The sequence below is a fragment of the Varroa jacobsoni genome, unplaced genomic scaffold (genome assembly GCF_002532875.2).
Source record: "Varroa jacobsoni isolate VJ856 unplaced genomic scaffold, vjacob_1.0 scaffold_952, whole genome shotgun sequence".
NCBI lineage: Eukaryota > Metazoa > Arthropoda > Arachnida > Mesostigmata > Varroidae > Varroa > Varroa jacobsoni.
Window position 1 is genome coordinate 4,818 of NW_019213854.1, and position 27,611 is coordinate 32,428.

General features: G+C 48.4%; 1 protein-coding gene across 3 annotated transcripts in view; it reads left to right on the top strand.

Moving 5' to 3' along the window:
- The first annotated feature begins 905 nt into the window (after positions 1–905).
- The window catches only part of LOC111265290 (interferon regulatory factor 2-binding protein 2-A), a 46,128-nt gene continuing 19,422 nt past the window's right edge, over positions 906–27,611 (top strand). For 2 of the 3 annotated variants that reach the window (XR_002683364.2, XM_022841839.2), the window contains exon 1: positions 907–9,327. Coding sequence is in view for 2 of the 3 variants with exons in the window: in XM_022841839.2 (XP_022697574.1) it covers positions 8,451–9,327 (877 nt within the window). In the remaining variant the exon portion in view is untranslated. Of the gene's footprint in view, positions 9,328–27,611 lie in introns of all 3 variants that reach the window. The other variant, XM_022841840.2, reaches the window with a different exon arrangement.

A 27,611-nucleotide genomic window follows, 5' to 3' on the forward strand; every position in this document is an offset into this window, starting at 1 on the left:
TGCACTTCTTTCACTTTGAGGGGAGACGTTAGGGGCTTTAAAGGCGACTGGCAAGGACAAGGGGAAGCAGACAACAGGAATAAGATCCCTAGAAAGAAGCCGAACAACTGGCAGAACATGGGACCGCTGGTATGGCGGTTGAGGATACGCGGCGAGAATCGAAGAAAGGGATAAATACACGTCTCGCAACGTGACCGAGCTTCGTCGCTGGTTGGCAGCGCCGTCACGTCCACAGCGATGAACGAACAGAATTCACAGGGAAAGACAACTTAGGGTTGGGTGCTGCACATCCAGGCTTACAGGAACTTACAGGCGTAAGCGAGGCACACTTCGAAAAAGACCTCTAGGGAGAAAGTCTACGACAGAGAGCTGCTAGAATGCCTCATCGTGCCGGCAGGGTTCGATGGAGTAACCGTCCGCAAAAGAAAGGTCCCCGATCCATCCTGATCGAGTCGTCTTCTCTTTCGCATCCTACGACGTCCAATTACCACCCACCCGTTACCCTTGTTACCCTACAACTCTCCTCTGCCCTATTTGCCATCTTTCCACTTACTACCGCTACGCCACTGGCCGGGAGTATGGTACACGTTATTGGAAAGGGCAAGGAACGACAAAGCCAAGACTTTTACGTATGAAAGAAACATAGAGAAGGAGACTGGGCTTAAAGGGGCTTTTAAAGGGCAAAAATACGCAGAAAGAGGATGGGACGTATGTAATAAGACAAAGAATGAAAAGCCTATAGGGAAGCAGGCCCTAATGTCTTACGGGGTGTGAAACGATCGATCGAAGAGCGGGTTGGAGGACAGCAGGCGTATCCCGTAGCAAAGAGCCTGACGTGGAGAGGGAAACCGGACAGTGATTTATGAAAAAAGAAGCGAAAGGGACATAACAAAAACATAACCACCGCCCGCTCTCAACTGATCGGACAGCGACACAAGTAGGAAGAATCGCATGCAACGCGCAAGCGGCCGCGTAACCGGGCGATGCCTGGTTAGATTGGTGGTTGAATGGGGCTTGGCATTGGGACCTCTCTGTTTGTCCCTTTTGCTCGCCTGTCCCGTTTGCTGTTTGCCTCAATGAGCTCTCACTGCGAGCAGGGTACGGTTGATACATGCAGCGTGCTGACTCTTATGGAGTTCAAGAGCAGCAAAAGCCTTTCTGCTGTAGCGGTGTATAAATTCGAGAATATTATCATTTTAGCGCATAGGCAAAAAAAGGGGTGAACGTACTTGAAGACGTACTAGATGTTTCTTATAAATAAGCTCCTACATTAATATTCGTGTAGACACGAAACAGCTAAAGTAAACACAATTATTATCGATTTCTATTAATGACCGCAAACTAGGCATACTAAGATATAACCTAGGTGATAATAAATTATATCCGCATTAGGCAGTAGGCGCTTCGGGTTCCATAGACAATATATACCTTTCTGAAGTTATCTAGAATTGTGGCAATCATATATTGCAGAGACAGGGTTGCTGAAAAGAACAGAACAGCTTAGACTAGTTTGCGATAAGCACGATGCCACCGAAAGACGAATTTGATAAATGTACGCAATTCATAGATGGATCAGTACACTTGAACGAGTACATTGATTTTCTGTGTTCTGTTTAGTTTTATTAAACAAAAAAGTGAGGTATTGCATCACCACAAACATACAGCAAGCACAGAGATAACTGGCCATAAGCGTATAATAAGAGAAAAAAAATCCTCCTTCTCATTAGTTGTTAGCCGCTCTGCTCAGGCGTTATTCTTTACGTCATTGAGTCAATAGACTGCCCATTTAGCCGCTGCTACTACTGATCCGCCATCGCTGTCACAGTGTACACAAAATAGTGGTTTAGTCAGAGTCGTTGTGTTGGCATGATGGAACCATGCCAATATTGATGATCCGGTCCGCCTGCATGTACGACGACGACGACAACGACGTCGATAACAACTGGTACATGAATAGAGAACTATGTCGCTAGCAGCCGATCGACAGGACAGCGGTGACAGCAAAAGCCCGTTGCTTGTCTTGCCCCCTTCTAGAAACAAAGCTCTGCCCTCAGCGCCAGCTTTTTCGGTTTTTCACTCGCCGTTTTTTATCACCCCGCCGCGCGCGGCCTGCCATCGCAGTCGCTGCTAGTGCTGTCACTACCGAATAAGCACGAGCATGCTTCCGCCACAACTGGTGGAAACAGGCAGAGAAAGAGATAGAGGGGGAGGGAGTGCTGCCGCGTGCGACTCAACGCCGAAAGAAGAAGCCAAGCGAGCCCGGCCGGTGACGTCACCTCCGCTGGCTGGAGTAGGCAACCGGCTGGCAAACAGCTTGCGAGACAGCCAGGCAGGCAGGCAGTCAGTTACCCTATCAACAGCACGCTGCCGCCGCCACCGTCACGACGACTGCCACCAGCTTTTGCTGCTGCTTTTTCTGCTGCTGTTTGCTCGCCTGGACGCTTCTGCTGCTGGTACTCGTCGTGTTGCCGCCAACGGAGCGACCTACAGACAGACAGACAGAGAGCCAGAGCTAGCAGGTCGCAGACGTTGCTACGTACTCGTGAGTGACGGCGGTCGTGTTCGCTATTTCTTGGCCGGTCTCTGGCTGGCTGGCTGGCTGGCTTGCTCGCCCGCCCTTTCCCATCCGACAGCATCACCGCCAATGTTGTTGTCATCATCAGCATCCCATTGCAGCATAGACAATCAGCCTGGGAGGTCTGTTGTCGTCGCTATCGCTACCGTCGTTGGTGTCGACGGGCCCGTCCACTTCATCGTCATCGTCGTTCGTGTCTGCTTGCTACTGCTGTCGCGTCGCGGTGTGCTCTACGGGGCGGGGCTATGACGTCACTTGTGACGTCGCAAGAATTCCAGCATGGCGATGGCGGCGATGCGGCCGTCAAACGGACCGGCCAGTCGACGGGCCTGTCTGCCGGCCTCCTTTCCCAAGGTGGCTGCGCGCTGGCCGCGTCGTGGTGTCTCGTTGTCGAGTGAGCTGCATCGTGGCGCTGCATGCTGCTGCCGCCGCGAGTCGGCCTGTCTGGCTGACTGGTAGCGCTATAGGCTAGGCGTCGCTCGGTCAGTCGGTCGGTCGCGAAAGAGAGTGAAGGGGAAATACCCAGCGAGAGAGAAAGAGTCGGGGGAGGGAGGGAAACGAGTTGGGGCTTGACGGACGAAACTAGTGCCTGTGGATGGCGATGGGTGGGCATTTATATATTGTGCTTCTGTGCGTCTGTGTGTGTGTATGCGCGCCTGGGTGTTTCTATGTGAATGTGTCTGTCTGTTTGCGTATGTGAGTGTGTGTGTGTGTTGTATCTGTGTGAGTGTGAGTGTGAGTACGAGGATCCGCTGTTGGCTGGTCAGCGCCAGCGTAGTCTTCGTCAGCGTGATCGTCGATGTGTTGGTGCGGCAGCTTCCTGGTGCTCTTACGTCGATTTGCGCTTCAGAGAGCCGCCGCCGCCGCCGCCGCCGCCGCCACCGTAACTGAGGGGGCTGCAGCGACGAAGCTGCTCAATTCTGGCCGGTTCTGCGCTGCTGCTCCTGTGAGCGCTGGCAAAAGCCCAAAACTCAACTCCCGGTCGACGTACTCGTTGCGCACCCGAACGGCAGAACAGCACAGCGTTCTCGCCATCACCCGGCACAGACGAAAAGAAGTACCCTCATCAGCAGCATTAATACCCTCGCATGAGCACACCCTCTGAATCTCTCACACACACACACATAACGTGCAACTAGATACGCAGGTCCCTCTCATACACGGCGTTGCGTTTGTTGACGTTGTCGTCACCGCTGTTGTTCATTTTGTTGTTGCTGTTGTCATCGCCATCGTCGCACGGGATAGCCATCAACAGCAGCAGTGGCTGGCCTGGCGTCGCGGCCGTCTGACAGCCCCGGCGTGCATGCGCAGTAGCCACCTGGCGGCCGCTGCTGTTCGCGGCAGCGCTCGCAACACGGCCACCGTCACTCTAACAGCGGCAGCAGCAGCAGCAGCAGCAGCAACATACGGCAACCACTGACTGACTGACTGACTGAATTGAGCGAGCAAACGGGCTGGGTGGCTGGCAGCGGCGGTGAATGGCGGCCCTTCTTGTGTGCCTGTCTCCGGTCGAGAAGCAGCAGAGCCCCGAGCAGCAGCGGCAACGGCTAGTATCCAGCCGGGCGGTAGTGAGGAGCGGTGGCACAAGCAGCTAGCTAAGCCGCGCCAGCGGCTGAAGGGGAAGTGGCGCCGGCGGCGAAACTGTTCTTTCTTGTCGTCGTCGTCGTCGTCGCCAGCGACATCGCTATCGGCGGCAGCCGTTGGTTCGTTCAACGCTCTATCTGTCTGTCTGTGTATCCAACCGCCATTTGGTCGTCGGTGGGTCTCTCACTCGGCGGTTTCGCTCACTCGCTCGCTCGCTGTTGGCTTTTCTTCTTCGTCTAGCAGCAGCAGCAGCAGTAGTTGCCCGTCGCTAGCCGTGCTGCTGCTGCCGCCGCCGCCTGCCTCACTACCACCACCACCGCCAGTAGCAGTAGTGGCTAGCCAGCAGCATCAACGACTCTGGTCAGCACCGCTATCAACGATCACAGTGCCACTCGGCCTGCTACTACTACTACTATTACAACAAAAACAACTACTAGTACTGCTACTACTACTGCTACTAGGTACTAGTACTAGTAGGAACAACAGCAGCAGCAGCAGCAGCAGCACTACTATTGCAAACAGCGACAGCAGCGGCCGTCGTCGTCGTCGCCGCCGCAGCAGCAGCAGCAGCAGCAGTAGCAGCAGCAGCAGCAGCAGTTGACCGTTGTGTATGCGTCTGGTTAGATGCAATGTGTTGTGTGAATAGTTGCTGCAACGGCGAATCGACGCCAGTGCCTATCGTGTAGGTCGCAGCAACAACAACAACAACAACAACAGTAGTAGCAGCAGCAACAACAATAACAATGGTCTGGCCCGCAGTGACTGGGGTTGTTGTAGTCGGCTAGAAGAAGTAGTCCAGTTACCGAGAAAAAGTACCAGAGTAATAACAGTAATAAGAGTAACAACAGTAACAGCAAGTTGACGAGGACAACTACAGCGGTAGAGAACAGTCGTCCTTTTGCTACACGACTGCGACTAGCAGAAGCGATAGACGTGGCAGTGGTGCGTATAGGAGCAGGCCGTTGTTAGCTGCTAGCTAACAACAAAAACAACAGTGGCAGTACGGACAACTAGTACAGCAACAGACGGAACACAACAACAGTCAACTCTCCGATTCAAGTCGTGATTAAAAAAAAGCCGCTGTGTACAGCAGGAACAGAGGCGGACGGCGACACTGGCTGTAAAAACAATCATCACACAGAGAGTAGTCGACTAAAGTCAGTAGTGAAAAAAGTCGTCGTACTTCTGTAATGCTAACAACTACGGCGGCAGTTGTAACTAGTTGTACTGCTGTTGCCGCTACGGGTTCGCTGAGTACAACAAAAGTCGACTGTTTCCTACTGCCAGTGTCGTAAGCAGGACGGCATCAATACGGTTACTTCGAGTGCCGAAGTTAATGCTGGTTAGCGTGTGACGTGTTTTGCATCGAGTGCGGCACTCTCTGTCCCGTAGCACGAGAGTTCTGAAGTGATAGATAAGCTGGTGTCGAACAGAATGTACGCTTAAATATCATTATGACCTAACACTACTGGAAAAGTCCACTCAAACGGTTACCATTCGAAGTTCACACGGAGATATCGGAGTAAACCTGCAATAGCGCAGGGAGCGAAAAGTGCCAGACGAATCGCGTCAGACGAAATGTCAAAAAAACGGGGGTAAAGGAAACCCTCCCCTTATTCCCCACGGGAGTACTATTTAACTCGAGAGTAAGTGAGTGTTAGCATAACATTGGCAAGCAATCAACTCCGAGTGTCACAGTAATCGTAGTCGATATCGACGTCCAGGAGGAGGAAGCGGTACAGATAGCACTCGTTCTGCAACTGGAAGAACAGCAGCAAACGACACTGTGTGCGCGCAAATAAGCTGAATCTTTATTTCTTCGCAAAAAAACAGTATAGTCAATCAGCAATCAGCGTCGTCAGGCCACGATACCTTCAATCGTTCTCGGCAACATCGTAAGAACGGATGGAAAAAGATCTCTGCTAACCTTCGTCCTCTGCTCAGTATTCTTACGAATCCAACGGTCGGAAATAATTGCAACGAAACAATAACGAGCAACTTATGCCCGCCATCGTCGTTCCTTGATTTATTGGCGATCGTTGACAAAAGAAAGAAAAAGATAGAAATCGTACGCAACGAACCAGTGCAGTTTCATTTAAATGGCGTTGTCATCCGCATTGGGACCACTGCGCCGTATCTTCAGTGTGTGCTTTTCACTTGTGCAGTCTTGAAGGAAATTCGTTTCTTCGTGTTATTAATATTCTTTTTGTCTTTAGTTGTGTCGACGGTATCGACTTCAAGTGCAACTTTTGCTGTGCAGCAGCATCAGCAGCGAAAGTGACTTCCCTCTTTACATGTAACGAGTGCGATATCAGCATCGCCGCCGCCGCCGCCGCCGCCGCCGCCGCCGCCGCCGCCGGTAATAGTCGCGGCATTTACCGGCCCGCAGCATAATACCAATGAACACAGCACCAACATCAGCGTCATCAGCCGTATTAACAGTAATAGTACTACTCTCTCAGTTGTTGTAGTAGTGTGAGCGCCGGTCACGTCGGTTTTGTCAGAGCAGGTGTGAGCACTCCACGCAAGCCGCGTGTCTTTTTTCTCTGTCGGCCTATTTGTCCAGCTGTCTGTGCCATGCTACAAGGAAGCAGCAACAGCAGCGCCGGGTAAAACAAGAACACAATCCCGTGTACGGTCTCTGTGTATACAGTATTCCAGGGAGTGGCAATTGCAGATATTACTAAGAATAATAATAACGAAAATCATTGCAACATACTACGAAAGGTGGATATTTTAACAACGATAACAAAGTGGCTCAGGCGACTCATCGCAGCGTTGTAAGGCAGTAGAAAACGGAACAGGAATTGATTTTACCATATCGGCGCAATCCCAGGAAGATTTTATGAAGACCAGTGCCTAGTCGCCAATATATCTGATTTCTTTATTTATTTTTTACTGAATGGTCAGTCAAACCGAGATTCGCTAGCATCGATGTCCCAAGAATAGTGCGAGTATTGGTAACAGCGGAAGCAAGCAGTGTCTAGCGTGTGTCATGCCCCTCCACCGTTCATTGCCTCCTGCCACTACTGACTCCTGTCCATCGATGTGCAAGCGCCCGCCGGCGCCATCGTCGCCGACTACAGCGGTCACTGTTTGTTAGCTATCGCGTCTGCGAGCAAACAGCAGCACGAATAGGAGCATCAACTAGCGATCGGCTGCCGCAGCAGTAATAATATTGGCTGTAATGCTGCCGTAGTGTCTACTACGAGCAACTAGTCAAGAACGAGCGAACGGACGGACGAACGAACGAACGAACGAAGCGTCCAAGCGCCCTCCTCGTCGTCGTCACCGGTGTTGTCTATGCCACAATCACTGCGCCGTGTGCCGTCGTCATCGTGCTTACTTCGTTCGCCATTTCAATCGACGCCGCTTGTGCCGCGTTGAACCGACGGTGCTTGCCGGGGATCGCGCCTTCGTAAACCGTCTGCCTATCTGTCGGTTGGGCTATCATGAGTTAGTAGTTTACTCGCTCGTGACTTGCTTTCTTAACTGACTGACTGACTAGCGATCGACTGCGGTTGACGCCAGCAGTAGTAGCGGCCGTCGTCAGTTGTTGCGGGTCGTCTCCAGTGCTGCTCCGCGGTCGTCGCCACTAACAGCCCCAATAGCAGTAGCAGCAGCAGCGTCGTCTATATCGACATCCAGTCGTCAGTCAGAGGAGAAACAGGCAGACAAACGAATACCGGCAGCCGACGGCAAAGGCTGGTCCTTGGTCGTTGAACAGTAACAGCATCAATAACAACAGCAGTTGGTCGTTCATTGAGCGACCGACGGGTTAACTGGCTGCTGACCGACGCTGACCGAAGCGGTCTAGTAACGGAGGCGTCGAGCAGCCGCGCAACTAGCGCACCGTGGGGTCTGCCTGCGGACAAACGAGACCAATAGTAACAACATCAATAATAATAATGACATCAGCTACAACAATACAAAGGAAAATGACTAGTACAACAACGTCAATATCATGAAAGACCCATCATCGTTGAAACCATAACAACAACAGTGGCATCAAACACATCGTAGTTGGCCTATACGACGTAGGACGCTAATTATTAGTTCCGCAAAACAGGTCACGAACAGCCGAGGGCCAAGTCGGCGATCGCATTTCAGCTGAAAAGTTGCCGGGGAAAACGTATTCGATTGTGAGTGCGAATTGGATAGTGTGTCTGGGTTCTGCCTGGAGTGTGCCACACGCAACAGTACAGCTGCAGCAGTGTTGATCTTCAGGCCACTGAGGGCCGGCATGAAAGTGCGCACCGGTCCCCAGCTTCGGGCCGGTTCGTAGGTTAGCATGCTGTCAGGTGTCCGGCACACTGGCGCGCAACTGCAATTTCTCAAGCCGAAGCAGCTACTGATAGAGGCTGCCGAGGCGGCTGAGGCAGCGGTTCTCGCAAGCGGCGCTGGCGGCGGTGGAGTATTCGAACCTAACGGCGCCAGTGGTAGTGGGCCATTACTGGCCCCCGGAGGCTCAATCGGTTCTCTACAACTGAACACGACAAACCTGGACCTTAACGGAGAGCGCGCGGAAGCTATGGTGAAGATGTCGACACCGGCCGGGCTTTCGACTCGTGGCGCGCAACGCCAACAATGCTACCTATGTGACCTGCCTCGCATGCCGTGGGCGATGATCGACGACTTCTCGGAGCCGGTCTGTCGAGGCTGTGTAAACTATGAAGGGGCTGACCGCATCGAAATCGTTCTCGAAAGCGCACGACAACTTAAACGCGCACATGGCTTCTCGCCACCGGGACCATCTGCCAGCTCGGTGGCCCAGCCACATTTCAAACGCCATGAGCTCAATGGCGATTCAGCTGCAACTCTAGCTCCGTTGGCGCTAGCACCGAGAGACCGCTATACTCGAATAGAGGCGTCATATCGGCACGCACCGACGCACGCCCAGCTAAGTGCTGAAGAACCCCGAAGACATTTATCTAATCAGAGGGCCCTAAAGCGAGAGCGGGGTACTGAGGAGGAGCCCGAACTGGACAAGCGCGTACACCTTGACCCCTCACACATCGCGCCGCCAGAATTAACGCGGCCTCCACTGACCCGCGGTGAGTCGATGCCCGCGGCTGTGATGGCCGCCCCATTCGAGCTACGCAACTACAAGAAGGACCACATGGTCGGACGCGTGTATTCGTTTGATGCGGCGACCAGCATTAAGGCCGGTGAGTACAACCTTACGTTCTGTTTAGTAGCAAAATGTTTATTCGTCAAGCAACATACGCGCACACACATGCACACGCATATACCTACATACGCATGCATATGTACATATGTATCAAAACATAAAATAGTTCTGTATATGTATTATTGTACTCGTAAGCGTCATCGTTCAAAGTCCTCTTTATCCGGCGCTCATACAAATGCTGGTAACGCGAGCGGTGTAGCCATCGTCACCGTGTGCGCGGCTGCTCCTGTCCCCAGCATTGTTCATTTACCTCCTTCACGCACTTTACTCAATCAGAGCGACGCAAATAGACAGACCGATTGAGGAACGAATGAAAGACCGGCCAGTGTGTCGCTGCTGGTAATAGTCAGCGTTACCTGTCTGACTGATAGCAGTCAGTGTGTTAGTGTTGATGCGCGTCCTAGTCATGAACCTTGGAATAGCTGCCTGCCTGCCTGCCTATTTCCCTAACATTTATTTTTTTTGGCGTGTCGTGCGTGAGGAGAGCAAGGAGACAAAGCAGTAAACGGACGGTAAACGTTCGTACCTTAGTCACGGCACGGTTCGTTGCGATAGCCATCAAAGCGAGTAGTAAGATCGGGGAAGGTCCAAAAGAGGAGGCCAGCGACGATGACGACGGCGATGGTGAGGAGGACAGTTGCGAAGGATGACAAAGATATTCTGTTGTTGTTGTAGAAGACGGAGAAGAGGTACCTGTAGTACAGTATTGTTGTATATACACACATACTCGTTCCTGCCTGGTCGCCCGTCCAGGGAAACTCTTTCCCTTTGACCCCTCCTGCTGTTTCGTTAGTCACCTCCCTCTAGCTTCGGGCCCCTCACCTAACGCAGGCGTTACCTTAAAAAGATGCACGTGATCCTGACGTCACGTCCCCTAGGGGACTACTGGGGGGAGTGTTTTGAGTATTGGGTGGGAAAGGGCCGGAGTATGTGTAGCCTGGGTGAGTACATGGCGTTCGTTTGTGCTCCTGGGCCCTCTGTGAGTGTGCATGTGTGTGTACGGGCCGCCTGTTTGCCTCTGTGTCATGAGCTCAGGCCTGGAGCGAGCGATTAACATCGTAAGCCGCACCGATGGCACCAAGCCATACTAAGCCAGACGATGAGTTGAAGTGTCCAATGGAATGTGGACTCTCGAAGGCTTCGAGAGGTCTACAACGGAGGGAGGCACGAAAAAAAACAGGGAGCGAACGGCAGCCGTGCTCACAGCAAAACAGGGTAATATCGAATTTTGAAAATGAGTGACGCCAAAGCACACGAGCAACAGCACCTGGTGATTAGGGTATTGAAAAATAAAATATAGGGAAAAGGTTGCTAAGTACTGTACGTAGAGGGGCGAAAGGAAAAGAGAAGAGTGGCAATGTGCAACTTATTTTGTCAAGGCGCGGCGAAAGTAGGCTTAGGCCTCTTCTTCTTTCATTGTCACCGCCACTCTTAGTGACTTCCCTTCAGTTAGGGCCAGACTCCCTTTTATACTTCATCGGCCATACCACCCTTTTATGGAGAGTGCATAGCCCAACGCCGCTCAGCCCAACCGATCCCGCCATCCCTCACTCAGCTCTATTTCCTAACGGAATTCTACTACTGTCGAATCCTAACGGCCGTGCAGAGGCGTTGCGACCTTTCGCAATGTGGCTACGGTACGCACTGCTGCCGCATGAAACATGCTTTTCATGACGCGTTATCCGGAGCTGTCGGCATGCAGTATCCGACGAGTCGACAGACAAAAGGCCTATGCTATTGGACATGGCCCATTGAGGCTCACCGAGGAGACGTGAGCCAGTTTTCTCGCGGCTTGTTCTTGTGGGGCGCGCGTACCGAACCAGCAGCAGCATCTATGCTGACGAGATTAAGGTTAAAGGGCTGGCCTATAATCATACAGCTGAATAGTTCTAATCGTATTCTCTTTACCTTTGTCGACTCGCAGTATGTACGTATTTATATGTGTACATTGACGGTGCTTGTCTATATCGAATGGCTGGGTTGGCATTCACGCGCAGTCCGCCAGTTGTAGGCCAGTCGTGGGCATTGACACTGCTACATGCCGCCATTGAAAGGGCGACAACGGAGTCATTGCTTCATATTAATACTGATACTATTTTTCTACATTTAGTCATTGGTAAACTATCAAACCGTGCAGTTGACGAACCGACTCAAAAAGAACTGCGATAATGGTGATGCAAATGACGTTTTGTTATATGTATGATTATATATTATTGTATAGCTCGTGCATTGGGCATAGGAGAACTCATTTTGGGGGAGAAGCCGAGAAAACGAGTTTAAACTTTACGGAGAAAGGGAGAGACGTATACAGAGAGGGGAGCGGGGACAGTAAAACGCAGAAAGGAATGGAGGGAGTGATTGAAGGGAAACATAGTGAAGTACAGATCAAGTGTATCGATCGAACTGCAGTAGGGACGTTAATGGTCGTCGAGGTGGGAGCGGCGGCTGTGGTTGGAGGATAGGGTGCTGATGGCAGCAGCCACGGGCACGGCGGTGTCGGCAAGTCGTCGCCACTGCTATTGTATCGGTGGACTTAGACAGTCAGTTCATGATGACGCTGCAGGTTCATTTGTTGTAAGCGAAGCGTGCTTGGCTAGCAAGTCTCCTTTAGCCCCTGCGAGGGCCGGTCGACTCAGCTATGGTTCATGACCCTGGGAAATTGAGAGAAAAAAACGAGAGGGATAAAGCCAGACCATCGTTCTGATAGTGGCAGTTGGGAAGAAGCTTAGTGAGCATTTCAGCGACAGAAAGCAGACTAAGGAAAGACTAGAAAAGGTCATAGAAAGATTTGGGGCGCACACAGAGTCCGGCGCTGAACTTTTCTTTTTCCTACTGCTGAGGCTGCTGTTGGTGCTGCCGCTTGTGTTGCTCTGAGATGGCGGAGGCAGGAGGGGTGTGGACCGAATGAGAATGGCTGTGCGGCGGCCGGTAGGCAGTTGAGTGCTGACTCTGCTAAGCGCGTCCTGCTATTACTATTGTGTCTCTCTGCTGACGTCGCGTGTTCCGACAACGGCGACGGTAGCTATCGCCGCCGCGTCGGACCAACAGATCGAGTGTCGTCGACGTCGCCGTCGTCCTTCTTGTTGGCGAACGGCCACTCAACAGATCAGGCGGTCGGTCAGCCCAGCGGCCGAGCGATGGATGGACGGACCGCTTACCCAACAGCTCACCTGACTCACCAAACTAACGACAGCGGACAACCACCGAATGCCACCCCCTGCCAACACCAGCGCCAAAAGCGCCCATCGGCGTGGAACATTGGCTGTGGCCATTCTTATCATTTTCCGCTTTGTTTTTATCCTCCGTCTCGTAGTGCTTCTGCCATTACGCCTACCACCATTACAACTATGTAACCGACGCAGCATACCTGTAGCTTCATATTGGCCTATACACTACTAATCTTGTGCTGTCAAGTGGGCCAATCAGTTACAGTCTGGTCGGAGTATCAGCTCGCGACCTAAAGCGGAGTTTTTGAGTTAATACGCGAATACAGCATGCGCATCTAACCTTTTTTAAAACTTTCGATTGCCATTGTCGCATAGCTTACGGATCTACGCCTTCAAGTGTAAGGACCATAGAACGAGAAATACGTAAAAATAATACGGGCCAAATGGTAGGAGTCTAACGTTGACAACTGTAAAGGACCAGGTGACAATCCTGAAGAGATGTTTCCTCAGCGCTTCATCTACCTGCTTATCTCAACATCTATCGGCGTAATTGAATTAGAGCTGATTGACACTCTTGTCTAGTCACTAGAAACCGAACGATCAGCACCGAACTCTTATATCCACCAGCTCTGATGAGGAAGGACAATCATACGTAAATGTAATATGATAGTAGTGCTATTACTATGGATATTGTCGTTGTTTTTGTGCTTGGTTACGCGTAAATATACAGTGATCAAACACAATGGCTTGGCATGTCGTTCAAAACCGGCACTTTTCCCGTCATTGTTACGTTGGACGGTTATGAACATCGATGCAGCTTGACCCGGCCGTCGTCCGAGAACGTTGGCGTTTTTCGCTTCGCTCTTTTCATCAATAGCAGTCCCGATTAGTTCTGTTTAGCGCGCCGATTGAATGCGAGGAGATTCCATCGTCGTCGTCGGCAACACAAGCAGCGACACGTGACATCCTACTTGATTATGAGCAGACCCAAGGAAATGACCCAGCACGACGAACGAGCGACTCAATGAAATATTAAGAACGACTCGTTACTGCTTCAGTTATTGCTGACAAGTTACTACGGATTGTGACCAAACATTCGGCATCGCACGGTAGCTGCCAGGGAGAAGAGCGGCCTATGAGCAGCGGCGGCGACCCACTCATCGCCCAAACGCAAACAACCGTCATCTTCAGATAAGACCAGGAAAGCCTTAGCATCGACACAAATCTACGCACGACAGCACATCCTCACTCGTAGACAGTAATGGCATAAACTGCACTAAGAAATTGCTGTGCTGGCATCTATGACGCTTGTATCGTTTATATTTGACACAACACGCGGCCTGATGCTAGTGCTGATTATATAGACACATGTACGCCACCGTAATTGGTCGGGTCGTCATGCATCGTTAGCGGCTGTACCTGGCATTAATGAAGTAGCTAACCACAGTGAGTTGACACTGCGCGCGATCGTGTCTATATGTAGAAATGAATTATGGTCAATGAGCAGTGGCTGGCTTTTTCGTACTTGATGGCTTCGTCAATCAAACCTGTAGCTGAAACAGCGGATCGTCAGATCCAACATTTTGAGTATAGTTCTGTTTCGTGTAGGAAAGTGGAAGCGTGCAGACGAATGATTCAATGCACGATGCATGTATTAGCCGTGGCCATTGGAACAACCTCATTGAATCATCATAAATTAATCGATGTCTTGTCTTGCTTTTAAACATCAACGCCGGAACGTTTTGCAAATGAATCAATCATTCATTTGTGCGCAGATCTTTTCTAGCGCGCTGAAAAGAATGTGTCTTATTATGCGATGCATAGCGATTCGACGTAAATAGACCACCTCTTTCTTTGGCGGGGCTGTTTTTGGGCATTCGTGATTGTATTGTTCTGCTTACCAGCATCGCGGCAACGAGGTAGGATGCTATAATCTGATGTCACTGATAAAAGTGTAGCGTTACGCTATTTTAAGTGCTATTGTATATTGTAGTATAACTTGCCATACCACGATGAGCAATGTTGTGAAGAATGCATATAGCCATCAACGGCTAACCACATATGAAGCATCTATATGGAGCACTCGAGTATGGATAGGCGTTCGCATGTCTTTCTGTACGAGTGCACCGAGCACGAAACATACACTTCGGCAGGAGAGGTAGTTGCGATAGAACAGCTTTACTCCAAAGATTGAAGTGAGATCTGGCTTTCCCAAATTTCTTATCTAACCTCGTTCGTCGGTTGCCTGGTGCTCCTGGCTGTATTGATATTGCTTCTGGTATGCAGTAAATCGGCTTCGATTCCAAGTTGCAACGATTAGTGAGGTGCACGATTCTTTCCGATGGAAGGAGAGTGACCTTTTACTCGATAGGCACCAAAAGACGAGAAATCCCTATTCGTACTGTGTTCAAACTGCGTTGCAGAAAGAGGAATGCGTGTGAAAAAGAAGCGGCCTGGGGTGTCGGCTCTATGGCGACCGAACGAGACTGGGTTTGCTAACATTCTGACGACCAAGCTGCTATCTTGAGCTCGCTGAGCAGCGAAGTCTCATCCCATGCACCTTCTCTTTATACAACGGGGGAACGAGCTGCGAAGCTAGGAGCAAGAGCTATTCTTCTTGTGACAGCAGTGGTAAAAGTAAGCTAACCGCATTGAGTTGGGTAATAGAATAAATCGAAATTCAGTGAAACCAGACAAAACCGACTTGTCTTATCTACCCATCATTGTCTTTGCCGTAGCAAAGGCTAGACAGAAAAGCACTAGAAACCAGCGAAAAGAAAAAGCCTGCGCTTTCCGGCTGGATCGTCGTTATTCGGGCTGGCTACAAACTGCTACAGATACTACCGCGACTACGATTTCACTACGACAGCTAGTCAAACCCTACACTTGGCCACTGACTCGCCTGAAATCATTCCCATGGTAGACGGGTGCGGAAAAAGTGGGTGCCGAATAGAGACCCCCTTTAGTTGCACTCATGTGTGCCATAAAATCTCTACGAAATTGGGATTGGTTTTAAGCCAGGAGACAAACGTGAGGATTATAAAACTGTAAAAGCTTGCATTCTAAGCTTTAGTCCCAGTCTTAATTTGGCTGTGAGGCTATCTAAGGGAAGCTGAAGAAAGATCCTTCTAGCCATTTCATTCCATCATATAAGCAAAGCATCGGACCTTTTCGATGAAAATCTCAAAGACTGCTTGTGATGCATACAAAATCATAAGGAAACTGCTCAAAGATAAAAATCTGAGCACAATACAAATCCGCTAAGAACTTGAACATTATCTTACATATTTCAGTAACAAACGACTACCTGTTTTTCGTCTGCTTGTTATAAGAAAGTAGTTGAAAAATACTATAATGTTAAGTGGTTTAGTCACATTTCTATTATTCTGTTAGCAGTTTTTTTTTAAAAAAAAAAAACGGTAAAGTCCTGACCCAGAATCGGCTAGCACTTCAATCGAACATCGAACCCGATAGAGTACGAGTTTAATCTTCGATTCTTTAACACCATCCTTTCATTACCGACAACTAGAAAGCGTTTGCGAATCTGAGCTTAACATTGAATATTTAATGGCAAGACACGAAGTAAGAGTGGAAAATACCTAATTATCCAACGCATTAGAAGCGTTCCCCCTTCTTAGAACATTAACCACACAGATTCTGTTGCCATGTTGACTGTATGAGGAGGCCGTAGCGCTCTAGCGCAGCGTGACGAGTTCGTCTTATGCTGGTCGACATAACCTGCACCGAATATCGCAAATAGAAAAACGTGATTTTGCACAGCGACGCAACAAGTGGCGACAATAGACTGAGTATTTCTCCCCATGCGCGCAGACCTCTCCTCGAACCAGCATCGTGTTCCTCGTTCTTGCGCTACCCCCAAATGAAATAAAAAATCAGTGAATCATACTACGTATAGTCACTTTTTGTGCCAGCAGACTGTGGCCAGTTTCAGTGTGGTTAGAATGAACGACCGATTAATCTGACATACGGCAATTCTTCTATCTTCTATTCCCATAATGGGACGAGAACGTTTAATGATTACAATTAGAGTGTGAATTTGTAACGTAATTATCTTCATCTGTATGTTTGCTTTCTGCGTTCCTTACACTAATAGCAAAAAAAAAAAATACTTTCTGTATCATCGGAGCTCGAGTCTGCGCATTCGTTCTTACTGATGACGTCCGATGAACTAGACAGCGACAAGGTGAGCATGTGGATAAGCGTACGCATTCGTCTGCACGAGCGAAGCTTCGAGCACAACCAGACGGATGGTAACAGCGGGTCAGCTGCCTTCAAGGCGTCTCAATGGGCCACAACGTCAGGTCGATTAGTCTCGGCGATCGCAAACTTGAAATGGCGACCTTTCAATGAGACATAACAATATGAAAACGCGTGGGCTTTCCAACATTAGGACGATCAGCTGATCGTGACAACAACAACAACACATCGAATGCGCGTTCTTCTTTCTTTGGCGTACCGGTAATGATTCTTGTGGATGTATTGACGTACATATGTAGCGATTTGGAACGTTATAGAAGCCATTAGCTGATTCTTGGGTACGCAGGTCGAGATAGATTTTGGCGGGCACAATCACGAAAACACAAATGAAACGTTAGCTCGTAATTCGCCGAGATGCTTTTAATCGTTGGGCGTAGGTAAATACACGAATCGTTGCAGCGATCGGACGCCATTTGTATAGCGTTCTTTAGCGTATGGTAGTGCAAGCAATAATACTCATAATCATATCTAAATCATACCTGTGCTAAGTTCGTTTTGATGAATCCCATGTACAGCGCAACCGCATAGAACAAGAAACCTCATAGCGTCTACGTAACTATGAAATACATGGGACCCAAATGCCCTCCGGGACAAATATAAGGTAATAAATTAACACTTCAAATCAAGTATTTCCGACCAGCTGCTCAGTTTGCTAGAAACATATCAGGCTGTAGACGTACCCGGAACGTTTTACGGCAAAATGAAGTCGCTGCCCCAGGGATACAACTAGAAATTGTTGTCTTCAACAACACGACGACAACGGGGATGATGTTCATGATGCTAATGATAACAACAATAGTCATTTTTGAACGAAATTTACCATAGGGGAAGTGCTATAACATAGACACGGTTTTTGTGCGTAAACGTTAACGAGGAAGTTTAAGACGCTTTCACTCGTCCTCGAATTGAGATGGGTTGGGACATTATCTAACGACAACAAAGAAACACGAATGCAGTACCTGCATACAAAAGATATGTTGTCATTGTTATTAAGACTTGAGAAGTTTTTCGAAACAGAGACCGCGACCGGCCGGTGTGTTACGTGAAAAGGGTTGTCTCAGATGCGAAACTGTTTAATCTACTTGTATTTAAACTTAACTTAAATACTATAGTGATTATGCGAAAGATGGAGCGATGGCACTTTTTTGAGCAGCTCTCCAGCCTTTTTCTCCAGCTCGCCTATTTGTTTCAATGATGAACACCACGACTTAACGTGCTAAGAAGGTACCCCCTCCGACGTGAAATTGCAGCATGTTCCCCCGCGGCAACGAGCTGTGATGAAATTTACCTGCCCTGCAACGACTCTCACGCTAACAGCACGCTAGCTAGCAGGTAACACACACATACACAGACACAACAGGCGGCTGATGTCGTGGCCAGCGGTCGCCATATCAGCAAACCTGTTCGCCATTGCTGTTGGACGTGTGACGCGACAAGCGGTACGTTCCGGTGGCGCACACCACCGGTAGTAAACCAGCCGGTGGGATTACTAGCTCACCCCAACGACTCGAGTCGTCTTGTCGCCGCTGCTATTCGTTGAGCTGGCTGTTTGCACGGCGGCACTTTTCTCCGCCGCTGTCACTAACCATTTCTCTTGAACACTTCTTTAAAGCGACCTTCTGCTAGCTTCATACTAGAACATGAAGTAGATGTGGAATAGTGTCCTACGTTACAGCCAGCTCAGCGTATGCGTTATAATAGATCGAGTACACGACAGACCCAATGTTCGTTGCTACATGCCTTCAGCCAGCTCCAGCGTGACACCTCAGCATTGGTTGTCGGTCGCATGTTTCAGCAGTCGTTTGCTTGGATTAGTCTGACGTTGGCAAAGATTAATCGTGCAGAAGGAAAGGACTAGCCATTGATGTGCCTGGCTAGATTGTGCGTGCCCATCTCGATCGGGAAATGCCGCTTGAGTGTCCTTTTTGGTACTGTTCAGATAGAACGGCGTTGATCTGCGGGCATATACGTGCACTTAAGTCCTGTTCGTGTGTGGCGAAACGCGGCCTGGCGCGAATCGCTTGACGCTTGCAGCTAAAGGCCTGTTAATTAAAAATCATTGAACGCCATCGCTGGACTCCACTGTTAACTAGTGAGCAGAGCGAGATGTTGTAATAGGCTACCTAGCAACTAGAAGATATGTATATGGGGTCGTAGAGTGGTTTACTGCGATTCCGTTACCCGGTAGCGTCAATGCGCCCAATCTGTGTCCCGTTAGGTCAGCAGAACCAAACAAATAATGAGCGTTGATAGCGAAGTGAGACAACACACATGAAGCATCCATTTATCTGTCGTGAATGACGAGAAATCTACAAGAACGGATGCAGACAAGGAGGGAGTCGTTGGCGGTTCAGCTGGCGCATGGAGTCCCGGGTGCGATTGTCGTACTCAAACACTACTGGAAAAAAGCAGCGATATCCACAGAGCAAAGGGATCGTGAGTGAGGGACGCCGCTAAACGGGGGGGAGGCGGGGAGAGGATGTGTTTCCAGAATTAAAAATGGAATGAATGAAAGCAGTCGGAGCAATGGCAAGGGCAAATAACGACAACGCTAGTTTTGGCCTTTAGCCAACTAAATACCCACATAGCGTCGGAGCGACAGGCGTATATGCAGACAAATACTGACTGACACAGACACACCCTGCACGGTGAACACACAAACCCATCCATAAAGCCACCTGCCAATAGCAAACCCGTTACAAACGTTGGCGACATTTACTCGTCGCAAGTGAACGGTGATGATGTTACACTGTAGTACCTAATCGCTATCCTAAAACAACAATCAATATGAGTTTAACGTTACTAAGCCGTTGAAGTCTAAGTGATACGGGATTACGTCGACAAACTGTAATAGACCAAAAAGTTGGCAATGCTACTATATATAGATAAAAAAAAATTGTTAATATTCTGGACATGATAGAAAATGGGCCGCTTATGGAAATATCGTGTTTTTTTTTTAAAATCAAATAAAAAAGTTTACATTTTTCATATTCCACTATTTTTGCTTAGTAATCGATACGAACGAACTACATTACGGATAACAAATTATAGAGATCAAACAGGTAAAGTCACACGCCTTTTTATAGTTAGGAGATTATTTGCGATGTCGAGATGCGAGAACTTCTCTACGTCGCTGTTTTAATGATGGAAATATGAATTTAGTACTTGTACACTGCATAGTTTAGCATGTCCTTATTACATTTTTAAGGCACGTCACCTTACATTAGTTTAAGAAGGAAGTTTAAGTTGAACCCACGAACTTATCTACCTAACGATTGAGTCTCCGGCTAACCATTTGAGCCGTCTTTCATCTATCGATCCATTGCGAAAGTCAGTAGATTGCATTCACACACCCAACCATCGGCTGCCAGTTGTACTACAGGTGCAGCGCAGCTCGCGCATTGTACACAATGGGCGTGTGTGCGTGCGCGATTCATTCATTCATTCATTCTTTTGTGGATCGTCGCCAGCTAGAGAGAGGGAGAGAAAGGGAAATAACAGCTTTTTTTGTGTTAAGGGATATAGTATAACCTTTTTGCGCATCGAAGCCGCTCCCAACCAGGCAACTTGTTGTTACACTGGCAACAAAGAATGAAGAAGATCCCTCTGCCAACGCGGGCAGACCCAGATCATCTGTCTGTGCTTCGTTCGTGATAAGCGCGACGTACGGCGCAAAAGGGGCCATCGAAGTAGTGAAAAGAAGCGAAATTTACCACGCGAAGCTTCGTTACATCACCGCAGAACTCACTCACATAACGCACTACTTGCTTACATAAAGCAACTGTTACTCTGTGCCATACAACATTGAAAAGTCATATCATCTTATGCACAGATATGCAGACGAATAAAGCAGGCTTTGGGTATGCAGATCGCACAAATTGATGTTAATATGACTACTGTTTTTGTTATTCTTGGTAATGTCTTTGTATAGTGCTTCTCAGAATACCTCGCTTGGACAATAAATTTTCTTTAACAAGCTCTTCTAAAGGCCTAACGTGCACACGTATCTCTCGGCACGAAACGCCAAAGTAAAGCACGCATAATTAGCCCGAAGTATTTAGACACCCCTAGAATAGCAGAACTTAATGCTCTAGGCACTTCTCAAGTCGCCGGCCTCACCCGCTGTTCTGTTTATGCAAAACGAGCGTCCGAGACAATCGCTAGTATCTAACATCCACAATCAGAACCGTAGCCATGAGACTCATCATCAAAAATTATATCACCGTTTGCCGCGCTGTCCCCATTCGATGGTTTTAAGTTGCGTAAGGTGGCGTTGTCGGCATCGATAGTGTCGATAGCATATCTATTATTTGCCCCTGGGAGCCGTCGTTTCAATTCCCGTCGTATTACGTTGTACAAGGTCTGCTATGTGGTAACGTGCAACTTGCGCGTACATGGATTGATGCGGTACGGTTTAGAGTTCCCTAGGCGTCATTGAATCATAGCTAAAAAATGCGGGAATAGTTACTGTGTACATGAGATTCGTTGTACTGGTCTACGGTGTAATCAGCTGACATAGCTTACTTGGCATGGTGGAAGGGGAAATATAAATGTATATACATGCGTTCCATGTAATATATACAGGGTGGTGTGTTAAAATTGGCGAAAACTTTGGCGGATTGTTTGTTCATTTGCTGTTCTTAACGTCGAATGAAATCGCAGTTTTTCTTGAGACATAACAACAAGTTTGTTTGGGCAAACAACAGTGCGTCGTTTTCGGAATTGAGCAAAGATGTAGTTTTACATATACCTTTCCGCGTAGGACCAACACCTACCAAAGTTAAAAATGTTATTTTATGCTTGAAATTGACGGTGTATGTTATTCTAAGCTTCCATACTGCTTTTGCAAAATCTGGGGGAGAATTTTATATGAGGCGAGCCGAGAGATCCTAATTAGGATTTAGATCTAAAGGGCTTTAAGAAGCCATACGGTCATTTTTGATACACCTAAGTTTTTGATATATAAATTAACGGTTGTTCTTGGAAGGAGAGTGTTAACTGCCAATTGAGTCGTGTATATTAGCGCCAACGGTCAGTTTTTTTTTTCAAACTTTATGCGTTTTATGAACTTTTTAGTTATTTTGAGGTTTGGCATTTTTGGGTCTATTGTTATTAGCTCAGGAATTTAATCTCACTGGAGTTTTTCGTGTGTGACGTATTCGAGTGACATTTTAATAGCTTTGTACCTTGCACCGATCCGATTAATTCGCGGCCACTGTTGCGAAGTTATTTACATAGACTACTTTATTTAGTTCGGGGATCAAGGATATATTGAATAGTCATAATCGCCAGGAAGCATACTTTCACCTCATATATACATGTGTAGGGAACTAACTAATTGAAACAATTGCCATTTTCCGCAACGATTTCCTCCTCGTCCGACGTTACGTGACGACAGGTGAATGAATAAACTATACCGCAATAATGTTACCTATTGTGTGGTGTGATGGCGGATAATTGAGTGGCTTTACAGCTGCTGGTAGACGATTCCCTCATCTTTATGTTTTTCCTGCTTGTCTTGCTACAGCCATGATCGCTGCGACGCGGCCGCACTCTTTCGTCGTCGTTGCCTATTATCTCTGTTTCTTTGTAGTCATCCCACTACGTAATGCCCCATACGTAACAGCGAGAGAGAACGGCGAAAGAGCGGAGAAAGCCGGCGATTGACGGGGTTCACTCGACGCCATCATCAGCATAAAAGGACGATGGCAGGAACAGCTGAGGAAGACGGGTCAGCGAGAGACACCGACACGGATAGGACCGACATAGTGAACGATGAAAAGAATTACACCGTTGCTATATCTAGTCAGCTACCTCCCGATCAGCCTAACCATACGTTCATCCATCCAGGACAGCTGTTATGTAACAGCAAGAGAGTACCATTACTGTGTACGGCGAAGGACGGCACACAGTCATCTAACTATGATGTAGCTGTTTGGGTAGCTTTGAACTCGCTACTTGGCTAACAGGCTTTGTTTTTCGTAGCGATAGCGGCCGGCGAAGCGATCGTAGATTCGACGAGCAGCGGCGGTGCTCTACCTTTGTTGGCGTTTTCGCACTGTACAATGTACGGAAGCTGAAGGCGGAGGTGGTAATAGGCGATGATTGCCGTAACAGCTTGACAGGGTACTGATGTAACGTGTTATTATGTTGTTCAGGCTATTTCATCCACATCGGAATTAGCAATCTTCATTATTACGTGTACATACCACAATGTTTTCCAACTTTGATGCTTCGAAACGAAACACCGATCATTTCTCCATATGCACACGTCAATATGTTTGTGATAAATCGATAACGTCTGTTTCTATTCAACAGGGCATAGGAAGGAAAACGTGCCAACACAACTGTTTTTTTGCTATGTTGCGTTGTCCACAGTGCCTTGATGGGTCTATATTGTCTTCATGCAGGCGTAAGGTGCGTACCCGACCAATCGCGTACAGTTCGATAACTTGGACCGGTAGTGAAAAAGGAAACAGGCTAAGGAAATTGGCAATCTGCAGAAGCGTAAAATCATGCTAGCAACTATGTCACAATTGTCAGCCATTATTAACCCATTCTTACGCATGCTTAAGTAGCATCATATGGATTCTGGAGCAATCTTGAACGCAAATGAATCAATCAATCACTCTAAGGCAGGTTCTTGTTTCTTCTATTATCGTTCACCAAACAAAAAATGGTGCCTGGCCGTTTCTGCTGATTGCTGCTGCTGACGAACAGTGGTAGCTGGATGCCTGGATGTTGTACATCAGTCTGACCGTGTCTACCGAAAAGGACAATGGCAAACCATCTGTAGAACCGAGTGTTAAGTCACAACGGTTGCTTCCTTGCCGCGTTTGCAGCAGGGGTTCGGTAGTCCCGACCGTGCTTGCCATGGCCAATAGTTCGGGCCGCGGCACCGGCGCTGTTGAGGCGACCAGTCGTGACCGTGGTGGTAGGTGACTACACTATAAGGAGCCACTACCATCGGCCGCCCCCAGAATTCAGAGAGTGTCTAGTTCGAAGGGTAGTAGGACATGATTGGTATTCCGTACTGACAGGGAACTGGCTGACTTGGACTTACTACCGCTTAAACCAGTCTTGCCTGTTTTGTGGGAAGGAACCAATGGCAGTTTTGGTGTGGTTGCTGCTATATAGAAGCAGCAGCATACTACTGACTCTGGAAGAGGTGTGGCAAGAAAATGGCGAGGGCACTCTGAGGGGACGACGATTGAACCATTGACGCAGAAGTGGAGGAGATGCTGGCATGGGCCGCGCACCAGGCAGTGCTCGAAACGAATACAGAAAAAGGGTCTGCTGGGTCGGTTGTAGGTCGTTTCTGGGGCTTGGTAGTGTTGATGGTGGAAGGGAACAAACGTTTCTTCTGAGTTGAGCCACGTCTATCGGTCTGCTCAGTGTCGGAGAGTAACGCACGTGGCAGGAATCACAAGATTCGCTATGGGATCAGCCCTGCCTGGAATCGGAGATGTACTCTGCTTTCAAAGAAAGAAGAGCGTCTGTGATGGAGGCCGAGAATGGGAAGACTAAACGACTACATACGGACGAACAGAAAGGGGAAGAGGAGTGCCGTGGGTAGGAAGCCTAGAACGAACGTGTCTCTCTGATCCTTAACGCAGTAATGCGAGAACGGACGAAACAGGCGATGTCAAAGAGAGAGGCAAACTTCTTTTTTTTTTTTTTTTTTTTACTACCCTTTCTATCTTTCACGTACTGCTGACGGATGGATGCCCACCGTGCAGCAAGTCGCACAAAAGAAAGACATTTTTACGATGTCTATATTCATACTCAAATTCAACAACTTATTGCCCTTGAAACAAGAAACATAAAAGCTTTTATGCGATTATCACTAAACAAAAGACTCTACTTAGACTCCAGTCACCATATTTTCAGGTGAGTATTACATCCACATTAAAGGTTTGACGGCGCCGACATCAGTGTAATGATGGTTGCAGGCAATTTGTTAACCGAACAAAATAGTAATCTTAAAAGGATCGATAATTTGCATAGTGACAAAGGAAGGTGATGTTTTTTTAGCACGTGAAATTTCCCTGAAAAGACCGTTATAAGAAGTGTTTAGCCTTTACTCTTGACGTACTATGATGCACGCTTTATCCTTACATTTCACTAGGTTAGAAAAAAAAAAGACTTGTAGTAGGTCTCTGCAGGGAAATCGCGTTAAAAACAGCACAAATTGAACACGGATAAGAATACTGTACAAAGCCCATTCTTAGAACCAGTGAATGTCGCCGAAAAGTGAGAGCTTCGCATAGGATTCCACGGAATAAACAAAAGACTGCTACTCAAGGGCGCCTTTACTCCCCACGTGTTGTGGCAACGTGATATGCAGAAAATTTAATGGATACAGGTTATATTGTTCAGCGAGTTATATCAAAAATTGTTATGGTCTCCTTAGGAATCGTGATGATGGAAACAGCTGGCTGTTCACGTGTCTAGTCAACTTAAATGTGGCGTATAACAAAAATGCCTTACGTTTCTATAGATAGACCCTCTCTGCAGACGGTCTCATATCAATCTTTCAGTGTACTTATAGTATTTAGAACTGTTTAATAAAACGCGTATACATATATGATTTGGATGCTATTGGGACTTGTGTTAAATGTTTAATGGAGCTTTCGGTTTATTGGTTCGTGTAATTATGCATGTAATGGAGCCATAGGAAAACAGTACCTAACACAGTAATCAACAACCTGAGGGGGTAATATAGGTAATGTCGGGCTTTTTATACCAGCCAGGGTCGTGTTTTCCGGTTCCGCCAAACGCCATTACGCACACATGTACACATATCGCAACTGTAACCGCAGACACGGTGTGGATTGCTCGACGTCGGATTATACCCAGGCAGACGAATCTTTGGCAGCAATTTTGTATTGTCCTTTTTAACGTTGCATGCTTCTGTCAGCAGTTCAAGGTAGTTCAACTTCTCAACAGCAGCGTCGCGGCGCCAGCTCGCCTCCGTCAGTTAGCTGTTAGCAAGCCAGCCAGCCAGCCGGCTGGCCGGCCGGCTAGCCAGTTACTGCCCCGGCTAAAACTTCAGCTGATCGCCGTCATGACTCCATACAGCCACAAGCGGCCCGGAGAACGAATCGCAATATTGTCGCTCCTCTGATAGTGTTCGCAGTCTATAGAAGTGAATGTTCTGACTTCGAACCACCGGTCAAGCAAACGTTTGATTCGTCGCTTGGCGTAACCGCCATCGGTGATCGGCTCGACAAGGCTACTGCTGTGTCTGATTCGTTCATTGCCTCCCGCGGGAGTGAGCAGGGCAGTGACGGCGAGAGCTAATTCACATAAAATTCTCATCCTATTAGGCCTAACGGCGCAACAAAGCCAGCAAGTAAGCAGGCAGCCGTCCAGTACCAAAATAACGAGCCTTTAGGCAACAAAGACGCGCCTCTCGAACAGCAGGTGAATTTGGCAAAGTTTTACGTGAGCGCGTCACACAACGGCCACGTTCCGCAGCATTGACAACCACTGCCAGCTTATGCTATCTAGACTAGCAGTTATCCGATCAAGCGAGCGAGTCGCCGGCGTACGACGCCGGTTATGGCAAGTGAAAAAAACGTTTCACGTCAGTGAAGGGCAACAGCTAGACTGAGTCAGCTAGAAACGATAACAGAAGCAGCAGTGTCTGTAGCGGCTTTCCAGTTCTACTTCAGTTGTTCTGGCAAACCGCTGCGACGCTGCGGGTAGCGATGACGGGTGCCAGCCAGGACAACCGCCGTTGCCCTGGAGCCGCCGCCGCCGCTCGTACAGCTGCCTTTGTACTGCGGCAAGCAACCAGCGGCAAACAACGGAACCGGCACAGCCGCAAACAGGCAAGGGAATATCGTGTGCTGTGGAGTCCTTGATGCCAGTCGACGTCGTGCCCCATAGCGGCACGAGGTGCCAAATTAACTTGGTACCCTGGTTTGGGCCAGAATCTTTGGGCTATAATGGGTCTATGCGTACAGAGCAGGCCCACGGACCTGGATTAATCGAAAAGGCGTGCGTAGGTTTATTTCACGAAGCCATAATGCTCGCTTGCATACGTGCATCGTGATGGCAGCCGTATTTATGGATGCGTGTACTCACATTGTCATGTCGATGGGAACGACATACGCAAAGTATTATATATTTGTCTGAGTGTGCCTTTCTTTAAGGTCTGCCAAAAAATCGTTGGGGTTTAACCGCAGCAGTAGAAGCAAGAGGTTTTCGGAACAGATACTTCATATTTCGGGGTTGACGGTGGTGACGACGATCAGCCAGTACCTATACTATATGTCCGGCCGTTAGTGCTCTGTTGTTTTGGCCTATTTTGTCAGTTTCACACCATTGGTATCGCCGTCATCATTCGTTTCATGTTGATAGCGACAAAAGGAGAGCAGAGAGTAAATAGAAGAAGTCGTATTACTGCTGGCGTTATGCCGTCGTCGTGTGCGCACTTTTGCCGCTGGGTTACGCGCGCAGGCGCGTTGTATACTGTTCTGTCTGGCGGGTTCCGTTCCGTTGGTTTCTGTTCTGTTTGGCCTCGGTCGTCTGGCCCCTGTCTTTTTCTCCCTGGCGTCAGCGAGAGATGGCACTGACTAGACTATATGCTCGGATAGCCCATACAGGAACGGACAAAGAAAAACACAGCGACGGTAGCCAAGGCAGGAGATATTATTATTGTACTTTGTTTTATCAACGGCGGGAATGGTGAAAAGCCAGTCATTGCCAGCAGGAGAAACTTGCTACGATTACATCGAGGCGAATGGCGTCATCCGCGAGGAAGGTGAAGAGTAAACGAAAGAAACTGACTCTCCGGAGATAGTAGCGA